The sequence below is a fragment of the Oratosquilla oratoria genome, chromosome 42, assembly GCF_046742065.1.
Source record: "Oratosquilla oratoria isolate Oo_2021 chromosome 42, ASM4674206v1, whole genome shotgun sequence".
Taxonomy (NCBI): domain Eukaryota; kingdom Metazoa; phylum Arthropoda; class Malacostraca; order Stomatopoda; family Squillidae; genus Oratosquilla; species Oratosquilla oratoria.
Genome location: NC_134818.1, coordinates 35603633 through 35628082, shown reverse-complemented (window position 1 = coordinate 35628082; position 24450 = coordinate 35603633). Strand labels below are relative to the sequence as shown.

At 37.6% G+C, this 24450-nt stretch overlaps 1 protein-coding gene across 1 annotated transcript in view; it reads right to left on the bottom strand.

Moving 5' to 3' along the window:
• Window positions 1-81: 81 nt before the first annotated feature.
• Window positions 82-24450, bottom strand: part of LOC143021744 (uncharacterized) — a 231433-nt gene continuing 207064 nt past the window's right edge. The window contains exons 17-18 of the mRNA XM_076179439.1: window positions 7496-7705; window positions 82-274 (exon numbers count right to left, since the gene is read on the bottom strand). Of these exons, the coding sequence (XP_076035554.1) occupies window positions 252-274; window positions 7496-7705 (233 nt within the window). The 3' untranslated portion in view covers window positions 82-251. The remainder of the gene's footprint in view (window positions 275-7495; window positions 7706-24450) is intronic.

Sequence of the window (24450 nt, the reverse complement as noted above, 5' to 3'; positions counted from 1 at the left end):
ATATATATATATATATATATATATATATATATATATATATATATATATCTATATATATATATATATATATTCTTTCTTCATCCTGCTCATCAATTCACCCTTTAATGGGAACAAGTGCCAAGAGGCTACACAGCTACGCTCACTCTTCTCCTGTACTCAGGGTCATTCCCAAGAGATTCTAAGGCACACACTCCTGGCCGAACACAATGGGCATGATAATAACTTGGAAATTATCATTCTACTGATGAGTATCACTTTCTCTGTAGCATGTGGTCTGAAATGTAAAATCCTAACAGAATTAGGACACAATCTCCTTCCTGCTCGCAACCCAACATAAACCCAAGACTTTCTGTTCAAGAAAGTTGGGGTATGCAATGAAGAGAATTCTTACTGTATGGAAGACATATGGTTAGCCAACACTATGCATATAAATATTAAGATATATTTTCATTCTAGGTCCAGGCTTTAAGAGACTTCTGGCCTATAAACATTCATTTAAACTGTAGGAACTCCACTTTCCTAATTTCTTTTCAGTAACTGGAAAAACTGCCTACTTATTTACTTTTATTACAGGTAATCTCTTTTTCCCCTCTGGGTTATTGGCTGCATGATATTGTGGGGTTCAAAACTGCTAAGTAGCATACAGATGATACTTTAGGGTCTATATGGGGTGCCCCTATGGACCAGAGCCACACATCATTTTGTCTGTGGTAGAGGAAATCTCTATTCATAGAGAAATGATGATACTTTATTATACTGTGACTGTCCCTCTGTTATGCTGTCCCCCCACTCTTGTTACTGTCCTGTACCATTTCTCTGAATATTCATTTTCTCATTTTGCCAAACCCTGTGGTGGGGGAAAAGAATACTGCCACCAAGTCTTTCCACTTGAGTCGTATAAGGTGACAAAAATGGGATGGGGATAGGACTAGGCATCCTTCTCCCTGTAGCCCCAAAGGGGACATTCCTAAAAAAAAAGTAGAGGCATAAGAGGGTCTGGGAGGAGTTTTCCAACCAAAACCCTAAGGTTTGGGTCTTTTAATATGTGTCGATGTGGTACAGATGAGAGCAAAAGGAAAGAGATAGTCAGTATGTTTGTGAGAAGAAAGATGGATTAGTTGGCATTGAGTGAAACTAAGTTGAAAGGGAAGGGCATGTTTGAGTTTGGGAGTGCATTTGGGAGGGTCTCAGTAATGAAGAGATGATGAGGGATAGAAGGGGTGGCTATACTGGTAAGTGAAGGCAAGTGTGTGGTGGATTGGAAGGAGGTTTCTTCAAAGTTAATGTGGATGAAGGTGAAACTGGGAAGGGAGATGTGGGATTTTGTAAGTGTATATGGGCCTGGTAGTGAGAAGAGTGTAGAAGAAAGGTAAGCATTTTGGATAGATTTAAATGAGTGCATACAGGGATTAAGGTGAAATGTCAATGTAGTTGTATTGGGAGACCTTAATGCTAAGGTAGGAAATGAACCAAGAGATGGAATGGTTGGGAAGTATGGAGTTCCAGGAAAAAATTGTAGTGGAGAGTTGATGGTGGAGAGGTGTCTACAGAGTTGAGGATAGCAAATACAGTGTATAGGAAGAAAGTCACATGGGAGAGGGTGGTGGATGGAAGGGTGGTAGATAGAGGATTAATGGACTATATAGTGATAACCAGGAGTATAGTAGGAATAGTTAAGGATGTACATGTTCTAAGGGGTGAGAGTGGGGGAATATCAGATCATTTTTTGGTGGAAGGTAAATTGACAGTGGAGGATAGATGGAGAATGAGGAAAAAGACAGAATGTAGTGAGGTGCTTAAAGTGAACTACTTAAATGAGAAAGAAAAGGAGATGGAGTACAAGAAGAAGCTGAGAGAGGAGTGGAAGGGAGTGAAGGATAGAGTAGAATTAAGAGTGGAAGGGGAATGGGAATGGTTTAAGGAGGGAGTCGCAAGGAGTGCAAAGATGGTGTGTGGAACAAGGAGGATGGGAGGAAATAGAAGAAAAGGTAGCGAGTGGTGGGATGAGTTTTCACAGATTGGTTACAAAACAGGATGAGAGAATCATATGAGAGGTACAAAGAAAAGAGAAGTAAAGCATAAGATAAAGGAGGCAAAGAGGAGGGCAGATGTGAAATGGGGTAAAAGTATGACTGAAAATTTTGAGAGTAATAATAAGATGTTTCGGAAAGAAATTAAGAGAGGAAGATGAGGTGAATCAAGTAGAGAAGAAAAGGTAAAAGGTACAGATGGAGAGATAATAATGGAAGAGACAGCAGTAAGGGGAAGATGGGCAGAATATTTTAAGGAGTTGCTAAATGTGAAGGAGGATAGGGAGGGAAAGGTAGTTGCAGTGGGAGGTGCTAAGAAAATGACAATAATGAATAAGGAAAATGGAAGAGATATAAGGAAAGATGAGGTGAAGGCAGTTGTTAAGATGATGAGAGCAGGTAAGGTACCTGGGTTGGATGGGTGTCATAAAGTATGTCTAAAAAAGGAAATACAGTGATGGTGGACTGGTTGGCGAGATTATCTAATATTTGTTTAAAAAAGAGTAGAGTGCTAGAGGACTGGAGGAGTGCCTTATAGTTCCACTTTATAAGGGAAAAGGGGACAAATGTCAGTGCATTAGTTTCAGAGGGATCAGCTTGTTAAGTATAGTTGGGAAGGCTTATGGGAGGATTTTGATTGAGAAGATTAGGAGAAGAACATAGGGAGTAATTGGTGAGAAGCAGTGTGGGTTTAGGACAGGTTGTTGTTGTTGTTGTTCCCTAGACTGTCTGCCTGAGCAGTTCTGTCTCCCCAAGGAATGCCACGGCCGAAGCAGGGTTTTCCCACAAATCCTTTATGGAGTGTATGTTGTGTTGTTTGCATATGTGATTGTGTATAATGCAGTCTTCCATGATGTGTTGAATAGTATGGGGTGGAGTGTTACATCCTGGGCATTTGTCCACAATGCGGTCATCCACTCTCTTCTGGTAGCTTAGAAGGGCTGGGTGGTGGCTGCATTGCAGTCTGGCCAGGTGACTCTGTCCTTTCCTGGGAGAGATTCAGAGGGATGAATATCAGGGGGTCTGGTATGCAGCAATGTGTTGTCTTTTAGTGCGTTAATGGAGCAGTGAGTGATGTGATTATGAATATGTTTCCAGAGGCTGGTATTTGGTGGTTTTGGAGGAAGAGAAGAAAGTATTTGGGTGTGATATAGGTATTTGGGTGTTTTGTTTATTTTTCTTGGTGTGTGTGGGTGTTCTGCTATGTAGTGCAGCAGGTGTAATGTGTTTGTGGAGGCTACAGCAAGTGTTTATGAGCCTCTCATGTCAAGGTGATCTTTGACTTTGAGGACTTTTGTTTCATAGTGTAGGTGGTCTGTAGGTGTTCTATATGTGCAGCCTGTAATTGTTTTAAGGCTTTGTTTTGTATGGTCTGAAGGGTGTTGAGGTGTGTCTCACTGAGATTAGATGCCCATGCTGGACTCGCATAATTCATCACTGAGCGTATGCATAGTTTGTATATTATAGTATATATTGTAGAATTAGTTTCTTTGTTTTGTCCAAATGTTGTTCCAGTGATTGATTCAAGTGCAATGTTTGTGAGTTCACGTACACCTTGTGGTCCAATGTGTTTTAGGTGGATGTTACATATGTTGTCAGGGCCACAGACAGAAGAGTGCTTGAGGTTATGTATTATATGTTTTGTCCAACTGTCTATGAAGGGTGTATAGTCCAAGTCTGTGGGAAAGTCTTTCTTACATCGAATGGTGTGTCAGTCGTCAGGGTGAGAAAGGAGATGGCTTGTCTGTGCAAAATGATTTATGAGTGTGTTTGCTTGTTGTCTGTTTGAGGGTAAATTATCTGTTGTTGTGGTTATTGCTGCATGAGTGTGTTGTGTTACTGTTGGATAGTGTAATGCTGTTGAGTGTTTTGTACAATTTGCTGGTGTTTGTTTTGTGATCAAGTGTATTGACAAACTTTTGCCAATTTTGTGTTTTTTGTTCATGTATTTTATTGGTAATCTCTGTGTTTAGTGTTTGTATTTGGTCTGCTATGTTTTGAGGGATAGGTGTGGGGGTATTGTGTTTAAGTTTATCTCGTTGTCTGATGAGGCCTTGGATTTCTGGTGTGAAATTGGGGTTGTGTGATTTTCTGTTGCCTCTAGGGATATATCTCTTGTCTGCGTTTTGTATGATTGTATTAAAAGTGTGTACAGCATTGTTTATGTTTGTGATTGGTGTACTGTTAAGTGTCTCAAAATGTTGTTCTGTCTCTTCAGTAAAAGCTTCCCAGTTTGCTCTCTTGTAATTGGTGTATGTGTGTCTGTGGCCAACTGGGGTGCATCTTGTTTTGGTGGTGATGATGATTGGAAGGTGGTCAGATCCCTTGGATCTGACCACTCTCCATGAATTTGTTGGGGTTAGGCAGGGGGAGCAGAAAGTGTGTATCAGGAGAGGACGGGGTGTAGAGGGCTAGGTAGGGGTTGTGTGGTTCATATTTTTGTGGTAAGACAGATATGTGAGAAAGCTTTAGGAAAAGGTAAGGATGTTTTTTGGGCTTTTATGGATTCGGAAAAGGCTTATGACAGGGTAGACAGGAAGGCACTTTGGGAGGTATTACAGATATATGGGATAGGAAGAAAGCTTTTAAGAGCAGTCAAGACTTTTTATGAGAGTAGTAGAGCTTGAATTAGAAATCAGGAATAGAGAGAGTGAGTGGTTTGAGGTAAAGGTGGGACTTTACCAGGGATGTGTTATGTTGCCTACGCTGTTCAATTTATACATGGATGGGGAGAGGTAAATGCAAGGGTAATGGGTTGGGGATTGGAGATGGTTAAAGAAAATGGAGAAAAGTGGGAGATAAGCCAGTTATTGTCTGCCGACGACACTGCACTTGTAGCAGGATCAGAGGAGGTATTGAGGAAGTTAGTAACAGAGTTTGGGAGGGTGTGTGAAAGAAAGAAGTTGAAGATAAATGTGGGTAAAAGTAAGGTGATGAGATGTACAAGGGGAGAAAGTGGCAGCAGACTGGAAATGAGTATTAAGGGAGGGAGACTGGAGGAAGTGGATAGTTTTAGATAATTGGGTGCAAATGTGGTGGAAAAGGGAGGAGTGGTGGAGGAAGAATGTAGATTGGGAGAAGCAAGTAAATGCCTTGGGGGATTAAAAAGTGTAATGAGAAATAAACATTTGGGAATGGATGCTATGAGGAGATTGTATGAAGGACAGCACTGTATGGGGCAGAAACATGGAACATTAGAGAGGAAGAGAGGAGGAATTTGAATGTGTTTGAGATGAGGTGCCTGAGAAATATGATTGGGGTTACTAGGTTGGATAGAGTGAGAAACGAGGAGGTAAGGAGGAGAATGGGGGTGGAAAGGGAGTTGGGAGATAGGGTTGATGAAAGAGTATTGGGATAGTTTGGACACATGGAAAGAATGAGTGAAGAGAGATTAGTAAAAGAGGTGTGAAAGGCAGAGGTGGAAGGAGTGAACATGAGGGGGCAACCTAGGATGAGATGGATGGAGGGGGTAAAAGGGGCATTGGGAAAGAGGGGAATGTCTGTTGATGAGGGACAGGAGAGGACAGAAGATGGGGTGAATGGAGAATGGTTTTGTATGGATGATGCTGTGATGTATGGGGGAGTGGGTGTGGGATGGGGGTGAGGGAGTATGTGTGAAAAATAAATTGAAGCAGCCAAGGAATTTCTCCTTATTTTCTCCTTTTCTGCATAAGGGATTTAATGAAGTGGCCCTGCTGTGGATGTGTTGTGTCTTTTGACATTACTTCTGACCCAGGGCAGTGGGCAAGATGCAGGGATGATTCATCATCTAGGAGGAACCAAGATTAGAGGGAGGGAGGAGGGTGAATGGGAGTGGAGTATGTGGGGATGGAATGGGTGGGAGTGGATTTTATGACTTGTTTTTTGGCTATCTCCCTTGTAAGGGGGAAAAAGCCTTTGGTATACATATATTCATGTAATTTTTTTTTTCCTTAACACCTTAGTGCAGGAGTCAAGAATACTGCTACTGTGATTCTATGCATCTCATTAAAGGTGACTATAGGATGGAGCAAGGGGACTAAGAATCTTCTTCCCCTCCCCCCGTCTCTTTGAAGAGTCAAGGTAAAAATATGTTTTCACCTTACCCCCTCTTTAGAATGGTGAGGCATTTGTATATTTGTACATACAAATTATATAAGATTCCTTGCAATTATATTCTTAAATGTATTTCATCTGTGGCAGTGGAAACAAGTTACAGACTAGTGTATGAAAAACTGAATTTGGAAAGTGCATTTCTTACAGTTTTAGATAAATCTTACGACCTCAAAAATATCTTGGACCTGGAACCTGGGTTGTTAGAATGCAATATGACACCGGGGAACATCTAAAAAATTATATGTTCCTCTTCCAAATTCTTGTAAAGAAACCATAAAAACATGTGTTTATGTTTGTAAAAATATAAACACAATATACATTCTTACATAATTATAAAAACATACATGAACACAAATATGTACACAAATTCAGGAAAGGTCTCTGTACATAATGTTATCAAACTTTTTCTCCACAAATAGTACATAATAAAGGGCGTTACTATATACATATCCAGCATTAACTAAAACAAGAAGGCACAGGGCCAAGCTTAGAAAAATGACTGGAGGTAAAAAGAAAAACATCAAAAAGAATTCAGCTTTCCAAACAGGCCAGATGGAAAGTAAAAGGAGCTAATAGTGGTAATAGTACATGCTTAGAATATAAGCAGTTCTATATTAAGGTATAACAAAATGAAGACACTAAGAACACAATGAAATAGGGCACCAAGAGCATCTATTTCCACTCTTTAAGAGACAAATATATGAGTTCATGCAACCCTGGCTTTGAGAACTTCTCATATGGTTAAGCACAACAAATGAATATGGCTGTACATTTGAGCATTGCCTATCCCAGAAGACACTGGGTGTGGGTGACATTCCTACATAACTATGGCACAAGTCAAAAAGATTCAATTTTTATTTGTTACATCACTGGACCAATACAATAATATAGGTGTCTGTGATTCATGTTTACATGGAAATAACATAAATTTTAACATTCACTTTGAGAGGATAGTTATTAACACATGACAAAATTAAAGACAATTTCTGAGATAAAATCAAGTTTAAAGCATGTATTGTCCGTAGAATGGATATCACAGAAGTTACAAGCTACTTTTTGTTGATGCCATGAGTACTACAAACATTAAATTTTTCCTTCAGTCCCAACATTAGTGAAGTTTAGAAATTATGAAAAAATAGTTTACACAATAAGAAACTACATAATACAAATCAATGATAGAAAATTGTGCTTCAAGTTACATGAATGAAAAGTATTCCTAAATGTCAATAAGATGATAATCTCACAGCAATAAAATGAAGAGTTCACTACCAATAACAAATGATCAAAATAACAATAGTTGAAAATAACAATAACTTTTACCAATTAACAACAAAAATATGTTATAAAGAATAATGGAATAATTCATTTACCAACTACAGGATCCTTCTGCGTTTTTTCTAACCAAGATCTCAGATCATCAATTCTTTGATTCAGGTTTTCACCATCAATATCACTGAGGTTCCTCATTCGTGCTCCAGGGTACTGTGCAGGTGAGGTGGAAGGAAGGGAAGAAATGAAGGGTGACTGTCCAATAACTTTTGTTGGCCAACCTGCTTTGCCTCCCAAAGGAATGGACACATCTGTGTGGAAAATAAATAAATAATACATAAGAAAATAAGAATGAAGGAGACTGCAAGAGACCATAAGGCCTACACTAGGCAGTTCCATGTCCATTCCCACCTATCATTCCCATCCATAAAATTATCTAACCTCTTAAAACAATAGTTTCAGCACTCACCACATGGTTACCAAATCTATTCCATTTGTTAGCCACTCTATTGGTAAATCAGTTTTTGCCCATTTCCTTCTTAAATCTAAATTTGTCCAATTTAAATCCATTACTATAAGTCCTCCTCTGCTCTCTTAATATGATCACCTTATCTGTATCACCCTTATTAAGCCTTTGACCCACATATGAACACACACACACACACACACTTTCAACGAACGGACGGCTTGACGAACGCTCTGAAGAAAAGTGCAGATTGTGGATACCAACGCAAAGAGAAGTGCCTTTTTGTATTTGCAGGGGGGGGGAAATTGCTCGTGAGGTAGTGGGAAAGTAAGGAAAGAGGAGAGGGGGAGGGATTGATGGGGAAATGGAAGGAAATGAGGATGTGGAGGACTTGGCCCAGGCAGACGGGCGTAAGGTCAACATGAAACGACCACCGGACCAGCTCAGTGATGACGAAATGGCAAATAAAAATGTAAAGATTAGAAGTATAGAGAGGAGCAATACAGTAGAAAGTGACGAGAATATGTTCCAGGGATTTAAAGAGGGTGGGGGGGACACAACCCCCCCCCGACTGATAAGACTAGAGGAGAGAGTTGATAAGGTGATCGAGGACTTGGAACGTAAGTTAGGTAGTGTAGACTCCATTTTCCAAAGAATTGAAAGGTTGGAACAACTAGAGAAGGCTAACAGAAACTTAACTGAAGAAGTAGAGGACCTAAAAAGACAGTTAGGAAATGTAAAGGAGGAGAATGAGAAATTGAAGAAGAATAGTAATGAAAACAGTGAGAAAATAGCTACAGAAGCTAAAAATTGGAGAATAACTCAAGAAGGGAATAAGGTTTCATTCACTGACATAGTCAAACAGCAATTGAAAGAACATAATGAAGACTCAGTTATTAAAGTGATGAGACAGAAGGAGAATATAGTAAGAGAATTAGCTGACAAAAAGAAATGTATAATTATATTAGGAATGGAAGAGAAACATAACCCAGATAGAACCGCAAGAATCAAGGAGGAAAATGAAAGGGTAAGCAGTTTATTAAAATTAGTCCAGGAAGATGAACCAGAAATTATAAAGGAAATTGAGGAAAAATTCAGACTCGGAAAATATAGTACAGATAAGACCAGACCAATTAAGATTAAATTCAGGTCACAAACAACGGCAGAGAAAATTCTATCCAAGACAGGGAAACTAGCAACAAATGATCAATATAAAAAGGTATGGATAAAAAGAGAAATGAATAAGGAGGAAAGAGAGGCAGAACAGCCTAAAAGAATTGAAGCTAAGGCAAAAAACGAGGAAAGAACGGAGTCAGAGAAAGAGAGATTCTATTGGAGAGTAGTGAACATGAAAATAAAGCAGTTCGACATACTAAAGAAAAACATAAGGGAAACAGAGAATACAATGGAAGTGGCAGAAAACTAAGAGTGTCTTACACAAATATAGATGGATTGATAACAGGATTGAATGAACTGAATGATTATTTGAAAGAAAAAGAACCGGACATAATGGGAATTGTAGAAACAAAATTAAAAGGCCCACTACCACCCAACAGTGTAGGACATGATACATACAATTATTGGATTAGAAACAGAGAGAAAAAACAAGGGGGTGGAGTTATGTTCCTGACTAAGAAGGATATAAACGTGAAAGGTGTCATATATGGAAAGAATACAGTAGAGATGATTATGATAGAAGTGGAAGACCGAGATAAGAAGAGCAGAAAATTTGTGATCAATTATGTGCCTCCGAAAACAGCCTCATGGGAGGAGAGTGAACATAAAAGTATGTTAGAGGACACAAAGATAGCATTAACTAAAATAATGGAAGACGGAGGAAGAATAGTTATGATGGGCGACTTTAATTGCAAAGAAATCTGCTGGGAAGAAATGACAGTAAAGAGTGGTGATGACTCATGGGGAAATGCTCTACTTGAGATGATTACTGACCATTCAATGACACAATGGATACAAGAGAACACTAGGTATAGAAATGAAGAAGAACCATCGAGGCTAGACTTAATAATTACATCTGAACCTAGAATAGTGGACAAGATTGAATATAAAACACCAATAGGTAAAAGTGACCACATATTGATTGAACTGGAACTTAATGAAGAAAAATATATGAAAAGAAATGAACAATATAGAAAAGGAAGAATGATGTATGAAAAAACAAACTTTGATAAAATAAGAGAATTCTTCCAACAAGAAAACTGGGAAGAAATATACAAAGAAGAAACATCAGTGGAAGAGAAATGGAATATTTTGACAAAAATTTACAAAGAAGGAGTGGAAAAGTATGTCCCAAGACAAAAACAAGAAAAAGAATATGTAAAATGCTGGTACAACAAAAGTTGTAGGGAGTTAAAAGACAAAAGAGACAAAGCCTGGACCGGATGGAAAAAAGACAGAAGACCTGAAAAATGGAAAATATATACTGGTTATAGAAATGAATATGTACAAAAGTGCAGAGAGGAAAAAAGAAAATATGAAAAAGATGTTATAGAAAAGTGTAAAGATCAACCAAAACTATTCTACAGATTTGTAAACAATAAACTGAAAAACAAACAAGACTTGGAGAAATTAAGACAAGGAGGAGTTGAATACACTGAGGAAATGGAAATGGCAGAAATTATGAACAAACATTTTAAATCAGTGTTTACAAGGGAAAATATACAACCTGAAGAGATTGAGTGGAAGGAAAAAGTCCCCCCTATGGAAGAAATAGAAGTAACAAAGAATGAAATATTGACACACTTGGGTAATTTTGATGTCAGAAAATCGCATGGGCCAGATGAAATAGCAAACTGGATTCTGAAAGAATGCAGGAATGAACTGGCAGACAAAATACATAGCATAATAAGCAGTTCCTTAAAAGAAGGAAAAGTTCCAGAAGATTGGAAAAAAGCAAATATAGTACCTATATATAAAGGAGGAAATAAAGAAGAACCTACCAACTATAGACCAGTCTCTCTAACAAGTACAATAGCAAAAATATGTGAAAGAATTATCAAAAGTAGATGGGTAAAATACTTGGAAAAAAACAACGTACTAAATCCAAGGCAATTTGGATTCAGACAAGGACGATCATGCGTCACCAATTTAATATGTTTCTATTCAAGGCTAATAGATATAATACAAGAAAGAGATGGATGGGCTGATTGTGCATTTCTAGACCTAAAAAAAGCTTTTGACAAAGTACCACATAAGAAGTTGCTTAAGAAATTAGAATATGAAGGAGGAATACAAGGTAAATTGCTAAATTGGATGGAAGACTTTTTGCAAGAAAGAAAAATGAGAGTAGTGATAAGAGATCAGCACTCAAAATGGAATGAAGTAATAAGCGGTGTCCCGCAGGGAACAGTTCTGGCCCCAATAATGTTTGCTATATATATTAATGATATGGATGAAGGAATTGAAAGCTATATGAGCTTCTTTGCAGATGATGCAAAATTACTGAAAAGAGTGAAAACTGAAGAAGATTGTGAATCACTACAGAGAGATCTAAATAAAGTACAAGAATGGAGTAGGAAGTGGGAGATGGAGTTCAATACAAAAAAGTGTAGTATAATGGAATTTGGAAAAAGCAAAAACAGAATAACAGGATCATATAATTTGGGAGAAGAAGGAATAAAAAGAGTAGAAAATGAGAGGGACCTGGGAGTCATTGTTATGAATAATATGTCACCTGAGAAACATATAAATAAGATTTTTGGAGAAACTTATAATTTAATAAGAACAATCAAAGTGGCATTTACATACCTGGATGAAGAAATGGTGAGGAAAATCCTAATCACCCTGATAAGACCAAGATTAGAATATGCAGCAACGATATGGTCACCAAGTACAAAAAAATGTATAAAAAAACTTGAAAGAATACAAAGAGCAATTACAAAACTGGCACCAACACTCTCAAAACTATCATATGAAGAGAGACTACAAAAACTTAAACTACAGACACTAGAGCAAAGAAGAGAGAGAGGAGATTTGATAGCTATTTACAGAATCATGAAAGGCATAGAAATTACTGATAGAGAGAATCTGATAAAATGGGATGACAGAAATACAAGAGGACACGGAAAGAAAATAAAAAAAAGACAACTATAGAAGAGATTTGAAAAAGAACAGCTTTCCTCACAGAGCAATAGACAGTTGGAACAAGTTAGATGAGAAAGTGGTGTGTGCAAAAACAATACATGAATTTAAAAATAGTTTAGATAAAATGAGATATGAAGACGGGACCTCACGAGCATAGCTCCCCTTCCCGTAAAATACAACTAGGTAAATACACTTCAACGAACGGACGGCATAGAGGACGTTCTGAAGAAAATTGAAGTTTCGTGGATCCCAAAGCAAAGAGAAGTGCCTATTGTATTTGCAGGGTGGGGGAAAATTGCTCATGGGGTAGTGGGAAAGTAGGGAAAGAGGAGAAGGGGAGGGATTGCTGGGGGAAATGGAAGGAAATGAGGAAGGAGTAGACTTGGCCCAGGCAGACAGGCGAAAGGTAAACAAACGGCCCCCCGACCAGCTGAGTGACGATGAAATGTCTAATAAAAATGTAAAGATTAGAAGTATAGATAAGAGCAATACAGTAGAAAGTGATGAGAATATTTTCCAGGGATTTAAAGAGGGTGGGGGGGACACAAACCCCCCCTGACTGACAAGACTAGAAGAGAAGGTCGATAAGATGATCGAGGACTTGGAGCATAGGTTCGGTCATGTTAACAACATTGTACAAAGGGTTGAAAAATTGGAAGAACTAGAGAAGGCGAACAAAAACTTAACTGATGAAATAGAAAACCTGAAAAGACAGTTAAAAGAAGTAAAGGTGGAGAATGAAGAATTGAAGAGGAATAGTAAAGAAAACAAAGAGGGATGGAAGTCGATTAAAGAAAACAGTAAAGTAGCATTTACTGACATAATTAAACAGCAAATGAGAGAACAAACTGAAGACTCAGTTATTAAAGTGATGAGACAGAAGGAGAATATAGTAAGAGACTTAGCTGACAAAAAGAAATGTATAATTATATTAGGAATGGAAGAGAAACATAACCCAGATAGAACCTCAAGAACCAATGAGGAAAATGAAAAAGTAAGCAGTTTACTTAAATTAGTTCAGGAAGATGAACTAGAAATTATGAAGGAAATTGAGGAAAAATTCAGGCTCGGAAAGTATAGTACAGATAAGACCAGACCAATTAAGATTAAATTCAGGTCACAAACGACGGCAGAGAATATCTTATCCAAAACAGGGAAACTAGCAACAAGTGAACAATATAAAAAGGTATGGATAAAAAGGGAAATGAATAAAGAGGAAAGAGAGGAAGAAAAGCAGAAAAGACTTGAGGCTAAGAAAAAAAACGAGAGCAGAACGGAGTCAGAGAAAGAGAGATTCTAATGGAGAGTAGTGAATATGAAACTAAGGCAGTTCGACATACAAGAGAAAAACAAAAGGGAAACAGAGAACACAATGGAAGTGACAGAAAACTAAGAGTGTCTTACACAAATATAGATGGATTAATAACAGGATTGAATGAGCTGAATGATTATCTGAAAGAAAAAGAACCGGACATAATGGGAATTGTAGAAACAAAATTAAAAGGCCCACTACCACCCAACAGTGTAGGACATAATGCATATAATTATTGGATTAAAAACAGAGAGAAAAAGCAAGGGGGTGGAGTTATGTTCCTCACTAAGAAGGATATAAACGTGAAGGGTGTCATATATGGAAAGAATACAGTAGAGATGATTATGATAGAAGTGGAAGACAGAGATAAGAAGAGCAGAAAATTTGTGATAAATTATGTGCCCCCGAAAACAGCCTCATGGGAGGAGAGTGAACATAAAAGTATGTTAGAGGACACAAAGATAACATTAAATAAAATAATGGAAGATGGAGGAAGAATAGTTATAATGGACGACTTTAATTGCAAAGAAATCTGCTGGGAAGAAATGACAGTAAAGGGTGGAGACGGCTCATGGGGAAACGCTCTATTTGAGATGATTACTGACCATACAATGACACAATGGATACAGGAGAACACTAGGTATAGAAATGAAGAAGAACCATCGAGACTAGACCTAATAATTACATCTGAACCCAGAATAGTGGACAAGATTGAATATAAAACACCAATAAGTAAAAGTGACCACATATTGATTGAACTGGAACTTAATGAAGAAAAATATATGAAAAGAAATGAGCAATATAGAAAAGGAAGAATGATGTATGAAAAAACAAATTTTGATAAAATAAGAGAATTCTTTCAAAAAGAAAACTGGGAAGAAATATACAAAGAAGAAACAATAGTGGAAGAGAAATGGAATATTTTGACAAAAATTTACAAAAAAGGAGTGGAAAAGTATGTCCCAAGACAAAAACAAGAAAAAGAATATGTAAAATGCTGGTACAACAAAAGTTGTAGGGAGTTAAAAGACAAAAGAGACAAAGCCTGGACCAGATGGAAAAAAAGACAGACCTGAAAAATGGAAAATATATACCGGTTATAGAAATGAATATGTACAAATGTGCAGAGAGGAAAAGAGAAAATATGAAAAAGATGTCATAGAAAAGTGTAAAGATCAACCAAAACTATTCTACAGATTTGTAAACAATAAACTGAAAAACAAACAAGACTTGGAGAAATTAAGACAAGGGGGAGTTGAATACACTGAGGAAATGGAAATGGCGGAAATTATGAACAAACATTTTAAATCAGTGTTTACAAGGGAGAACATACAACCTGAAGAGATTGAATGGAAAGAGAAAGTTCCCCCTATGGAAGAGATAGAAGTAACAAAGAATGAAATATTGACACACTTGAGTAATCTTGATGTCAGAAAATTGCATGGACCAGATGATATAGCAAACTGGATTCTGAAAGAATGCAGGAATGAACTGGCAGACAAAATACATAGCATACTAAATAGTTCCTTGAAAGAAGGAAAAGTTCCAGAAGATTGGAAAAAAGCAAATATAGTACCTATATATAAAGGAGGAAATAAAGAAGAACCTACAAACTATAGACCAGTCTCTCTAACAAGTACAATAGCAAAAATTTGTGAAAGAATTATCAAAAGTAGATGGGTAAAATATTTAGAAAAAAACAAAGCCTTAAATCCAAGGCAATTTGGATTCAGACAAGGACGATCATGTGTCACCAATTTAATATGTTTCTATTCAAGGCTAATAGATATAATACAAGAAAGAGATGGATGGGCTGATTGTGCATTTCTAGACCTAAAGAAAGTGTTTGACAAAGTACCACATAAGAAGTTGCTTAAGAAATTAGAAACTGAAGGAGGAATACAGGGAAAACTACTAAATTGGATGAAGACTTTTTGCAAGAAAGAAAAATGAGAGTAGTGACAAGAGACCAGCACTCAAAATGGGATAAAGTAATAAGCGGTGTTCCGCAGGGAACAGTACTGGCCCCAATAATATTTGCTATATATATTAATGATATGGATGAAGGAATTGAAAGCAGATGATGCAAAACTACTAAAAAAGAGTGAAAACAGAAGAAGATTGTGAATCACTACAGAGTGATCTATATAAAGTACAGGAATGGAGTAGGAAGTGGGAGATGGAGTTCAATACTAAAAAGTGTAGTATAATGGAATTTGGAAAAAGCAAAAACAGAATAACAGGAGCATATAAATTGGGAGGAGAAGGAATAAAAAAAGTAGAAAATGAGAAGGACCTGGGAGTCATTGTTATGAATAATATGTCACCTGAGAAACATATAAATAAGATTTTTGGAGAAACTTATAACTTAATAAGAACAATCAAAGTTGCATTTACATACCTGGATGAAGAAATGGTGAAGAAAATCCTAATCACCCTGATAAGACCAAGATTGGAATATGCAGCAACGATATGGTCACCAAGTACAAAAAAATGTATAAAAAACTTGAAAGAATACAAAGAGCAATTACAAAATTGGCACCAACACTCTCAAAACTATCATATGAAGAGAGACTAGAAAAACTTGAACTACAGACACTAGAGCAAAGAAGAGGGAGAGGGGATTTGATAGCTATTTACAGAATCCTGAAAGGCATAGAAATTACTGATAGAGCGAATCTGATAAAATGGGATGACAGAAATACAAGAGGACACGGAAAGAAAATAAAAAAAAGACAGCTATAGAAGAGATTTGAAAAAGAACAGCTTTCTTCACAGAGTAATAGACAGTTGGAACAAGTTAGATGAGAAAGTGGTGTGTGCAAAAACAATACATGAATTTAAAAATAGTTTAGATAAAATGAGATATGAAGACGGGACACTACGAGCATAGCTCCCCTTCCCGTAAAATACAACTAGGTACAACTAGGTAAATACAACACTAAAAAGTGTAGTATAATGGAATTTGGAAAAAGCAAAAACAGAATAACAGGAGCATATAAATTGGGAGAAGAAGGAATAAAAAAAGTAGAAAATGAGAAGGACCTGGGAGTCATTGTTATGAATAATATGTCACCTGAGAAACATATAAATAAGATTTTTGGAGAAACTTATAATTTAATAAGAACAATTAAAGTGGCATTTACATACCTGGATGAAGAAATGATGAAGAAAATTCTAATCACTCTGATAAGAATAAGATTGGAATATGCTGCAATGATGTGGTCACCAAGTACAAAAGAAATTATAAAAAAAACTTGAAAGAATACAAATAGCAATTACAAAATTGGCACCAACACTCTCAAAACTATCATATGAAGAGAGACTAGCAAAACTTGAGCTACAGACACTAGAGCAAAGAAGAGAGAGAGGAGATTTGATAGCTATTTACAGAATCATGAAAGGCATAGAAATTACTGATAGAGAGAATCTGATAAGATGGGGTGATAGAAATACAAGAGGACACGGAAAGAAAATAAAAAAAAGACAGCTATAGAAGAGATCTGAAAAAGAACAGCTTTCCTCACAGAGTAATAGACATTTGGAACAAGTTAGATGAGAAAGTGGTGTGTGCAAAAACAATACATGAATTTAAAAATAGTTTAGATAAAATGAGATATGAAGACGGGACACCACGAGCATAGCTCCCCTTCCCGTAAAATACAACTAGGTAAATACACAAAATTGGCACCAACACTCTCAAAACTATCATGAAGAAAGACTAACAAAACTTGAACTACAGACACTAGAGCAAAGAAGAGAGAGAGGAGATTTGATAGCTATTTACAGAATCATGAAAGGCATAGAAATGATTGATAGAGAGAATCTGATAAAAAGGGGTGATAGAAATACAAGAGGACACGGAAAGAAAATCAAGAAAGACAGCTATAGAAGAGATCTGAAAAAGAACAGCTTTCCTCACAGAGTAATAGACAGTTGGAACAAGTTAGATGAGAAAGTGGTGTGTGCAAAAACAATACATAACTTTAAAAATAGTTTAGATAAAATGAGATATGAAGATGGGACACCACGAGCATAGCTCCCCTTCCCGTAAAATACAACTAGGTAAATACACACTTAAGTCGGACAGACGGCGAGGATTGACGTCCTGAAGAAAAGGTGAAATTTTCGTGGATCTCAATGCAAAGGAAGTACTTATTGTATTTGCAGGGAAGGGGATTGCTCATGGTGTAGTGGGAAAGTGAGGAAAAAGGAGAAGGGGAGGAATTACTGATGGAAATGAAAGGAAATGAGGAAGGAGAGGACTTGGTCCAGGCAGGCAGATGCCATGTAAACAAATGCGGGCCGGATCAATTTAGTGACGATGAAGGGTCTAACAAAAATGTAAAGATTAGAAACATTGATATGAGCAGCACAATAGAAGGTGAGGATAATAATTTCCATGGATTTAATGAGGGGGGGGGGGGCGGATACCAACCTTCCCCGACTGGCAAGACTAGAACAAAAACTGTGTGCGTGTGTGTGTGTTCATATGTATTAAGTGGGTCAAAGGCTTTAATAAGGGTGATGCAGATAAGGTGATCATATTAAGAGAGCAGGGCAGGGCTTATAGTAATGGATTTAAATTGGACAAATTTAGATTTAAGAAGGAAATAGGCAAAAACTGATTTACCAATAGAGTGGCTAACAAATGGAATAGATTTGGAACAAAGAAGAGAACAAGGGGACCTAATAACCATCTACAGAATTATGAAAGGAGAAGAATGCCTTGATAGAGAGGACCTATTAAAGTGGGACAGAGGAAAAACAAGAGGACATGCAATGAAACTCAAAAAGGATAACTACAGAAGAGACCTGAAAAAGAACAGCTTCCCACATAGTGATAGATGTATGGAACAAATTGGATGAAGAAATAGTGTGTGCAAACACAATACAACAATTTACGAACAAACTTGATCTTGCAAAATACAAAAATGGGTCACCACGAGCATAGCTCCCCTTCCTGTATAATACAACTAGGTAAACTAGGTAAATATATGTGTGTTCACACGAAGCACATTCTGGAACGGATGCCTAGAATGAGCTCTGGAGTGCAGGGCTTTCTTGATAAGTTGGAGGAAACACTTAGTTGGTATTGTATTGGGATAGGGGAGCTTTGTTTATCAAGTGACCAAAATGATAAAATAGAGAAAATTCACTTATTGATAAAAATATAAAATGAAGGATGAAGATAGACAAAAATATAGTGAACCAACAAAGAGAAGACTAGATTTAAGCAGGGTTGAATCACCGTTAGGTGTCATCCCAAAAAAGAGATGCAACATGGAAATACCAGAGAGGAATGAAAGGTATAAAAATATTGCTTTCTCAGGGTTTGCAAAAGAAAGTTTAATACTAGGTAGAAGTATAGATTTAGAAAGAGAAACAAGGTATAAAAATATTCTAAGAAATCAGGAGATTACAGAACTAATAAATGAAATTATAGATCTGAAAGCAGAATACAGGGCAATGTATAGAGAAGTGATTGAGTTGAAAAAATGAAATGCTGAAACAAACAGGGAGCTTAATGATCTAAAAAAGGAATTAAACATAGTCAAAACTGAGAATGAAAGAATAAAAATGAAGATACTATAAAAAATGAGGCTTTGAATAAAGTAAAAGAAGAAATACAAGTGGTGACTGAGAAAGTTGGAAAAACAATAAAAGAGACAGATCTTCAAGAAATAAAAAATCAATGCAAAGTGGAACAAGAAAACCAAAAAGTAACTTTTAAAGAAATTGTACAAGTGGAAGAAAATAAAAAAGAAACAGTCATTAAAGTAATTCAAGAGAAAGGAAATTGGATAAGAGATGAGTATAAGTCCCACCCATCATCTCAACAACTCAAGTCTAATTTCCTCCAGCTTAAAGCTTGCTGCCAAATGGAGCTTCAAAATCTTCAGAATAGTTGGTGGATTAAAAAGGCAGAAGTACTACAACTGTATGCCGATGCTCGTCATATGAGAAGCTTCTTCTGTGGCGTCAAGGAGATATTTGGCCCCATTAGAAGCTTGACATCCATCCTGAAAGCAGCTACAAACATCACTGAGCTCACTGAACCCCAAGACATTTTTACAAGATGGCAAGACCATTTCTCGACCCTCCTAAACCGGGATTCATCTGTGTCACCAGACTTCCTGAGAAATGTACCTCAACACCCAGTCTGACTCTGGATGTCTGCTATTCCCACCTATACCGAATTTGAAACAGCACTGAAATCCATTCAGCCTTACAAAGCACCAGGGCCGGACAACATACCCCTGGAACTGATCAAACATGGCAGTCTACCACTCCAAATCTACTCCTTCGGATTAGGGAAAATGAGGAAATTCCAGCTGACCTGAAGGATGCAAACATCATTACCATCTTTAAGAAAGGTGACAGAAGTATGTGTGGTAATTATCGTGGAATCTCTCTCCTTTCCATCACTGGGGAGATACCTGCAAGAATCCTTCTCAACCACCTCCTCACTCTGTCAGAGGACATCCTTCTTGAAAGCCAATGCGGATTCAGACTTAATAGAGGCACCATTGATATGATCTTTTGTGCAAGACAGTCCCAGGAAAAGAGCAGAGAACATCAACAGCCCCTGGGAATGATTTTCTACGATCTTGACAAGGCCTTTGATAGCATCCCCAGGTCAGCCATGTGGCAAGTCCTTGAATGATTTGTCCTATCCCTCCATGATGGAATGCTGGGCCGTGTCCAACACCAGACTGGCCTCTCGGAACCTTTTCCCATAACAGGGGGCCTTATACAAGGGTGTGTGCTTGCCCCAACATTTTTTTTCATCTATTTGGTGGCAATGCTCCATGAGATACCAGAGAAAAACCCCAGAATTGAGCTCCCATATAGAATGGATGGCAGACTATTTAACACCGCCCACCTTAGATCCAGAAGTAGAACATATCCCATGCAAATGTCAAAGCTACAATATGCTGATGACAACTGTGCCATAGCCCATACCCTTGAGGACCTACAGGACTCTGTGAACAATTTCTCTACAGCATACTTGCAGTTCAGACTAAACATTAACATTGCAAAGACCCAAGTCCTTCTCCAACCATGTCCTGGACATACACCACCTGAGGACAAGACAACCATCAGAGGTCTGGAGCTAGAGAATGTTGACTATTTCACATACCTTGGCAGTATCTTAGATGTAAATACTACTGCAGAGAGAGATGTCAACAACAGAATCAGAGCTGCACATGCAGCATATGGAAAGCTACAGACCAGTGTTCAGCAACCCAGGACTGACACAAAACACAAAATTCATGGTCTATCAGGCTGTTGTAATTTCCACCTTGCTCTACACTTGTGAGACCTGGGTACTATACCAGAAGGACACAGTGAAACTGGAAATATTCCACCAATCCAAGCTTTGTCAGATCCTGCGGATAAAGTGGCAAGACAGGGTCACAAACAATGAGGTCTTCCTCTGTGCAAGGATGGAAAGCATAGAGGACACTATAACACATCACCGACTAAGATGGGCTGGTCATCTTGCCTGGATGCATCACAATCGCTTGCCAAAACAAGTTCTGTATTCAGAGCTTGACTCTGGGAACAGACCTCACGGTGCACCAAAACGCCAGTTTAAAGACCAGCTCAAACATACCCTGAAGACTGTTGACATAGACTCTACCAACTGGGAAACAGAGGCCGTTAATAGAGAGAGCTGGAGAAGAACCATCCGTGAAAAAACAGACCTTTGAGAACAACAGAAGGCAGCAAATAGAAGTAAAAAGAAATATAAGGAAGGCAAGAGCAGAGAATCCCCAGAACCCCCCAACCATTCCCTGTGGTGGCTCCAGCTGCCTCTTATGAGCCCAGATAGGGCTCATCTCACATAGAAGGAAATGTTAGTGAGCTGCGTATACTTGGACTCAAGTGCTGCTGATGACAACAGATTTACAAAAGGCATTTGATAAAGTACCACACAAAAAACTATTATGAAAACTTGAAACAACAGGTGTACAAGGAAAATTATTGAAATGAATGCAAGATTTCTTGCATGGGAGAAAAATGAGGGTGGTACTTAAAGATAAAAACTCAAGCTGGGAAGAAATGATAGGTGGAGTCCCACAAGGTTCAGTATTAGCTCTGATAATGTTTGCTATATATATAAATGATATGGATGAAGGTGTAGAATGTTATATGAACTTCTTTGCAGACAATGCAAAACTACTAAAGAAAGTACAGAAAAAATCTGAATCACTACAGAGATACCTGACAAAGTCTGGGAATGGAGCCAAAAGTGGGAAGTGAATTTCAACATAAAGAAATATAGCATAATGGAATTTGGAAAAAGTAAAACAAGAATGTCAGGGCAATTTAAAATTGGTACAAAGGAAGTAAAAAAAGTTAGCTCCAAAAAGGACCTAGGAATAATTATTAACAAAGACATATCACTAGACAAGCATATAAACAAAATAGTTAGAGAAACCTACAATTTACTAAGATCAGTAAAGGTGGCAAAGGACCTAGGAATAATTATTAACAAAGACATATCACTAGACAAGCATATAAACAAAATAGTTGGAGAAACCTACAATTTACTAAGATCAGTAAAGGTGGCTTTTAACTACTTGGGTGAAGTAATGGTAAAAAAAATATTAGTCACACTGATAAGACCAAGATTGGTGTATGCTGTGACACTATGGACACCCAGAACAAAAAAGAGTATAAAGAAATTAGAAGGGGGCTTTGGGGAAGAGGGGAATGTCTGTTGAGGAAGGATGGTAGAGGACAGAAGACGGGGGGTGAATGGAGAATCGTTGTATATAGATGATGCTGTGATGCATGAGGTGGAATGGGTGGAGGGATGGGGGGGTGAGGTAGTATGTGTGAGAAAAATTTGACGCAGCCCGAAGGGATTTCTCCCCGTCTTCTTTTCTGCATGGGGGGGACAGAGAGGGGAGTCGCCAATTTAATGAAACAGCCTTACTGTGGATGTGCTGTATCTAGCGACACTGCCTCCGACCCAGGGCAGTGGACAAGGTGCAGGGATGACCCGTCATCCAGGAGGTGCTAAGATAAGAGGGAGGGTGGAGGGTGGAGGGGAGTGGAGTGTATTTAGGGATGGAATGGGTGGGAATAGTTTTATGCCTTTTTCTTTTTGGCTACCTCCCTTGTAAGGGGGAAAAAGCCTTGGTATATGTATGTATGTAGAAAGAATCCAAAGAGCAATAACAAAGATGGCACCAACACCTTGAAAATTGACATACAAACAAAGATTGTCTAAACTGGAACTACCAACCCTGGAAAAAAGAAGAGGAGAAGATCTATTGACCATTTACAATTATAAGGGGGTGACCAAGTCAAAGAATACACCCAGCCTACACTAATTTTTTGGTTTGAATGGAGTAGTGAGTTGATATCTATTGGAAATAGATTCAATTTGGAAGTAGGTAGAAACAACTTTGCCAACCGTGTAGTTAATGAATGGAATAAACTTTCTGCACAGGTAGTGCAATGTAGTTCAGTTCGGAGCTTTAAGAATTATTTAGATAAACACCTAAGCAAGATGCTGTAATGATTATGATTTATTTTATATTATTTGATTTTGTTTTGTTATCATTTGTCTGTTTGATTTTCATTTATTATTAGTTATATGTCAATTTATTATTATTTACTATTTACCTGTTTGTTTATTATTTAACTATACCTATGCATTTATGTATTTCATTTGTTATTTACATTATTATAGTTTTTATTTATTAATTTATCATTATTATGATTTTTTTTTTTAATGCATCTGACCTATATATGGACCAAAAGGTCTCCTGTCAGCATGCTCTGCCTTTGTAACCCTTATTGTTTTCCATGTTATAAAACATCCCCACTGTTCAGGATTGGTTCAGTTATCAAGTGAGACTCAATGGTTGGTGCAGTGTCATCTATGTATTTAAAAAAAAATCACGGCTTAAGTAATATTTCTGATTAAAATTTGCCTACTGGGTTGGGTTCCCCTGGTTGGGTTTCCTCAAAGCTGTGCATGCGCAGTGTGAGATATGTGACACCACCACCATAGTTACATCACATTTCCATAAAAAATAATTAGAGTGTAAGTGTTGCAAATGTACCAGTCCCTAGGCGATATGGAGTACAGTGAGTCCTTGTTATACGGTACATATGCGTTCCTGAAAACCTTACTGCAAATTGAAATTACCATATAGCAGACCCAAGTTTCAACTTATGGCAGACATACCTTCTCCTTGCTCTTCCTCTTCAAAATATCTAATTTTACATCCAAATCGAGGGCAGTAATTACCAAATACTGTAACTGTGAATTTACCAGATAAAGAATTACCGTATAAAGATGACTCACTGTACTGAGGACCCGAATCTCTCACTGATATTGAAACTGACCTTGCATCAAGCAATGAGAATGACCCATCACAAGAACACTGGCCATGACCTGACTACCATAGACACCAAAAACCTTCAGCCACACCTCACCTCCACCAAGTGTTGTATGGAACATGACTTGAATAATGATAGGGAATCATCATCTCCTGCTGCCAAGGCTACCAAATGTGATAAGGCTCCCTCTCTACATGAAACACCTGAATACTCTGCACTCAGACCTGTTACTCAGAGCACACCTCCCCTGGATAAACCTAACTCCCTTAGCTTTGCTCCCCATGCCGTATTTGTCAAACTATTATTCAGAGAAAACCCAGGAGTTGATACTAAGTTGATTGACCAAAGTCACCAAAACATTCAACCTTGATCAAAGGATGGCTGAAGTAGAGATGTTGGAGATTATCTCCAAATATGTATTAATATCAAGACACAAAAGAAAACTGGGAAAGAATATACAAAGAAGAAACAACAGTGGAAGAGAAATGGAATATCTTGACAAAAATTTATAAAAAAAGGAGTGGAAAAATATGTCCCAAGACAAAAACAAGAAAAAGAATATGTAAAGTGCTGGTACAACAACAGTTGTAGGGAGTTAAAGGACAAAAGAGATAAAGCCTGGACAAAATGTAGGAATGACAAAAGACCTGAAAAATGGAAAATATATACTTGTTATAGAAATGAATATGTACAAGTGTGCAGAGAGAAAAAGAGAAAATATGAAAAAGATGTCATTGAAAAATGTAAAGATCAACCAAAACTATTTGACAGATTTGTAAACAACAAACTGAAAAACAAACAAGATTTAG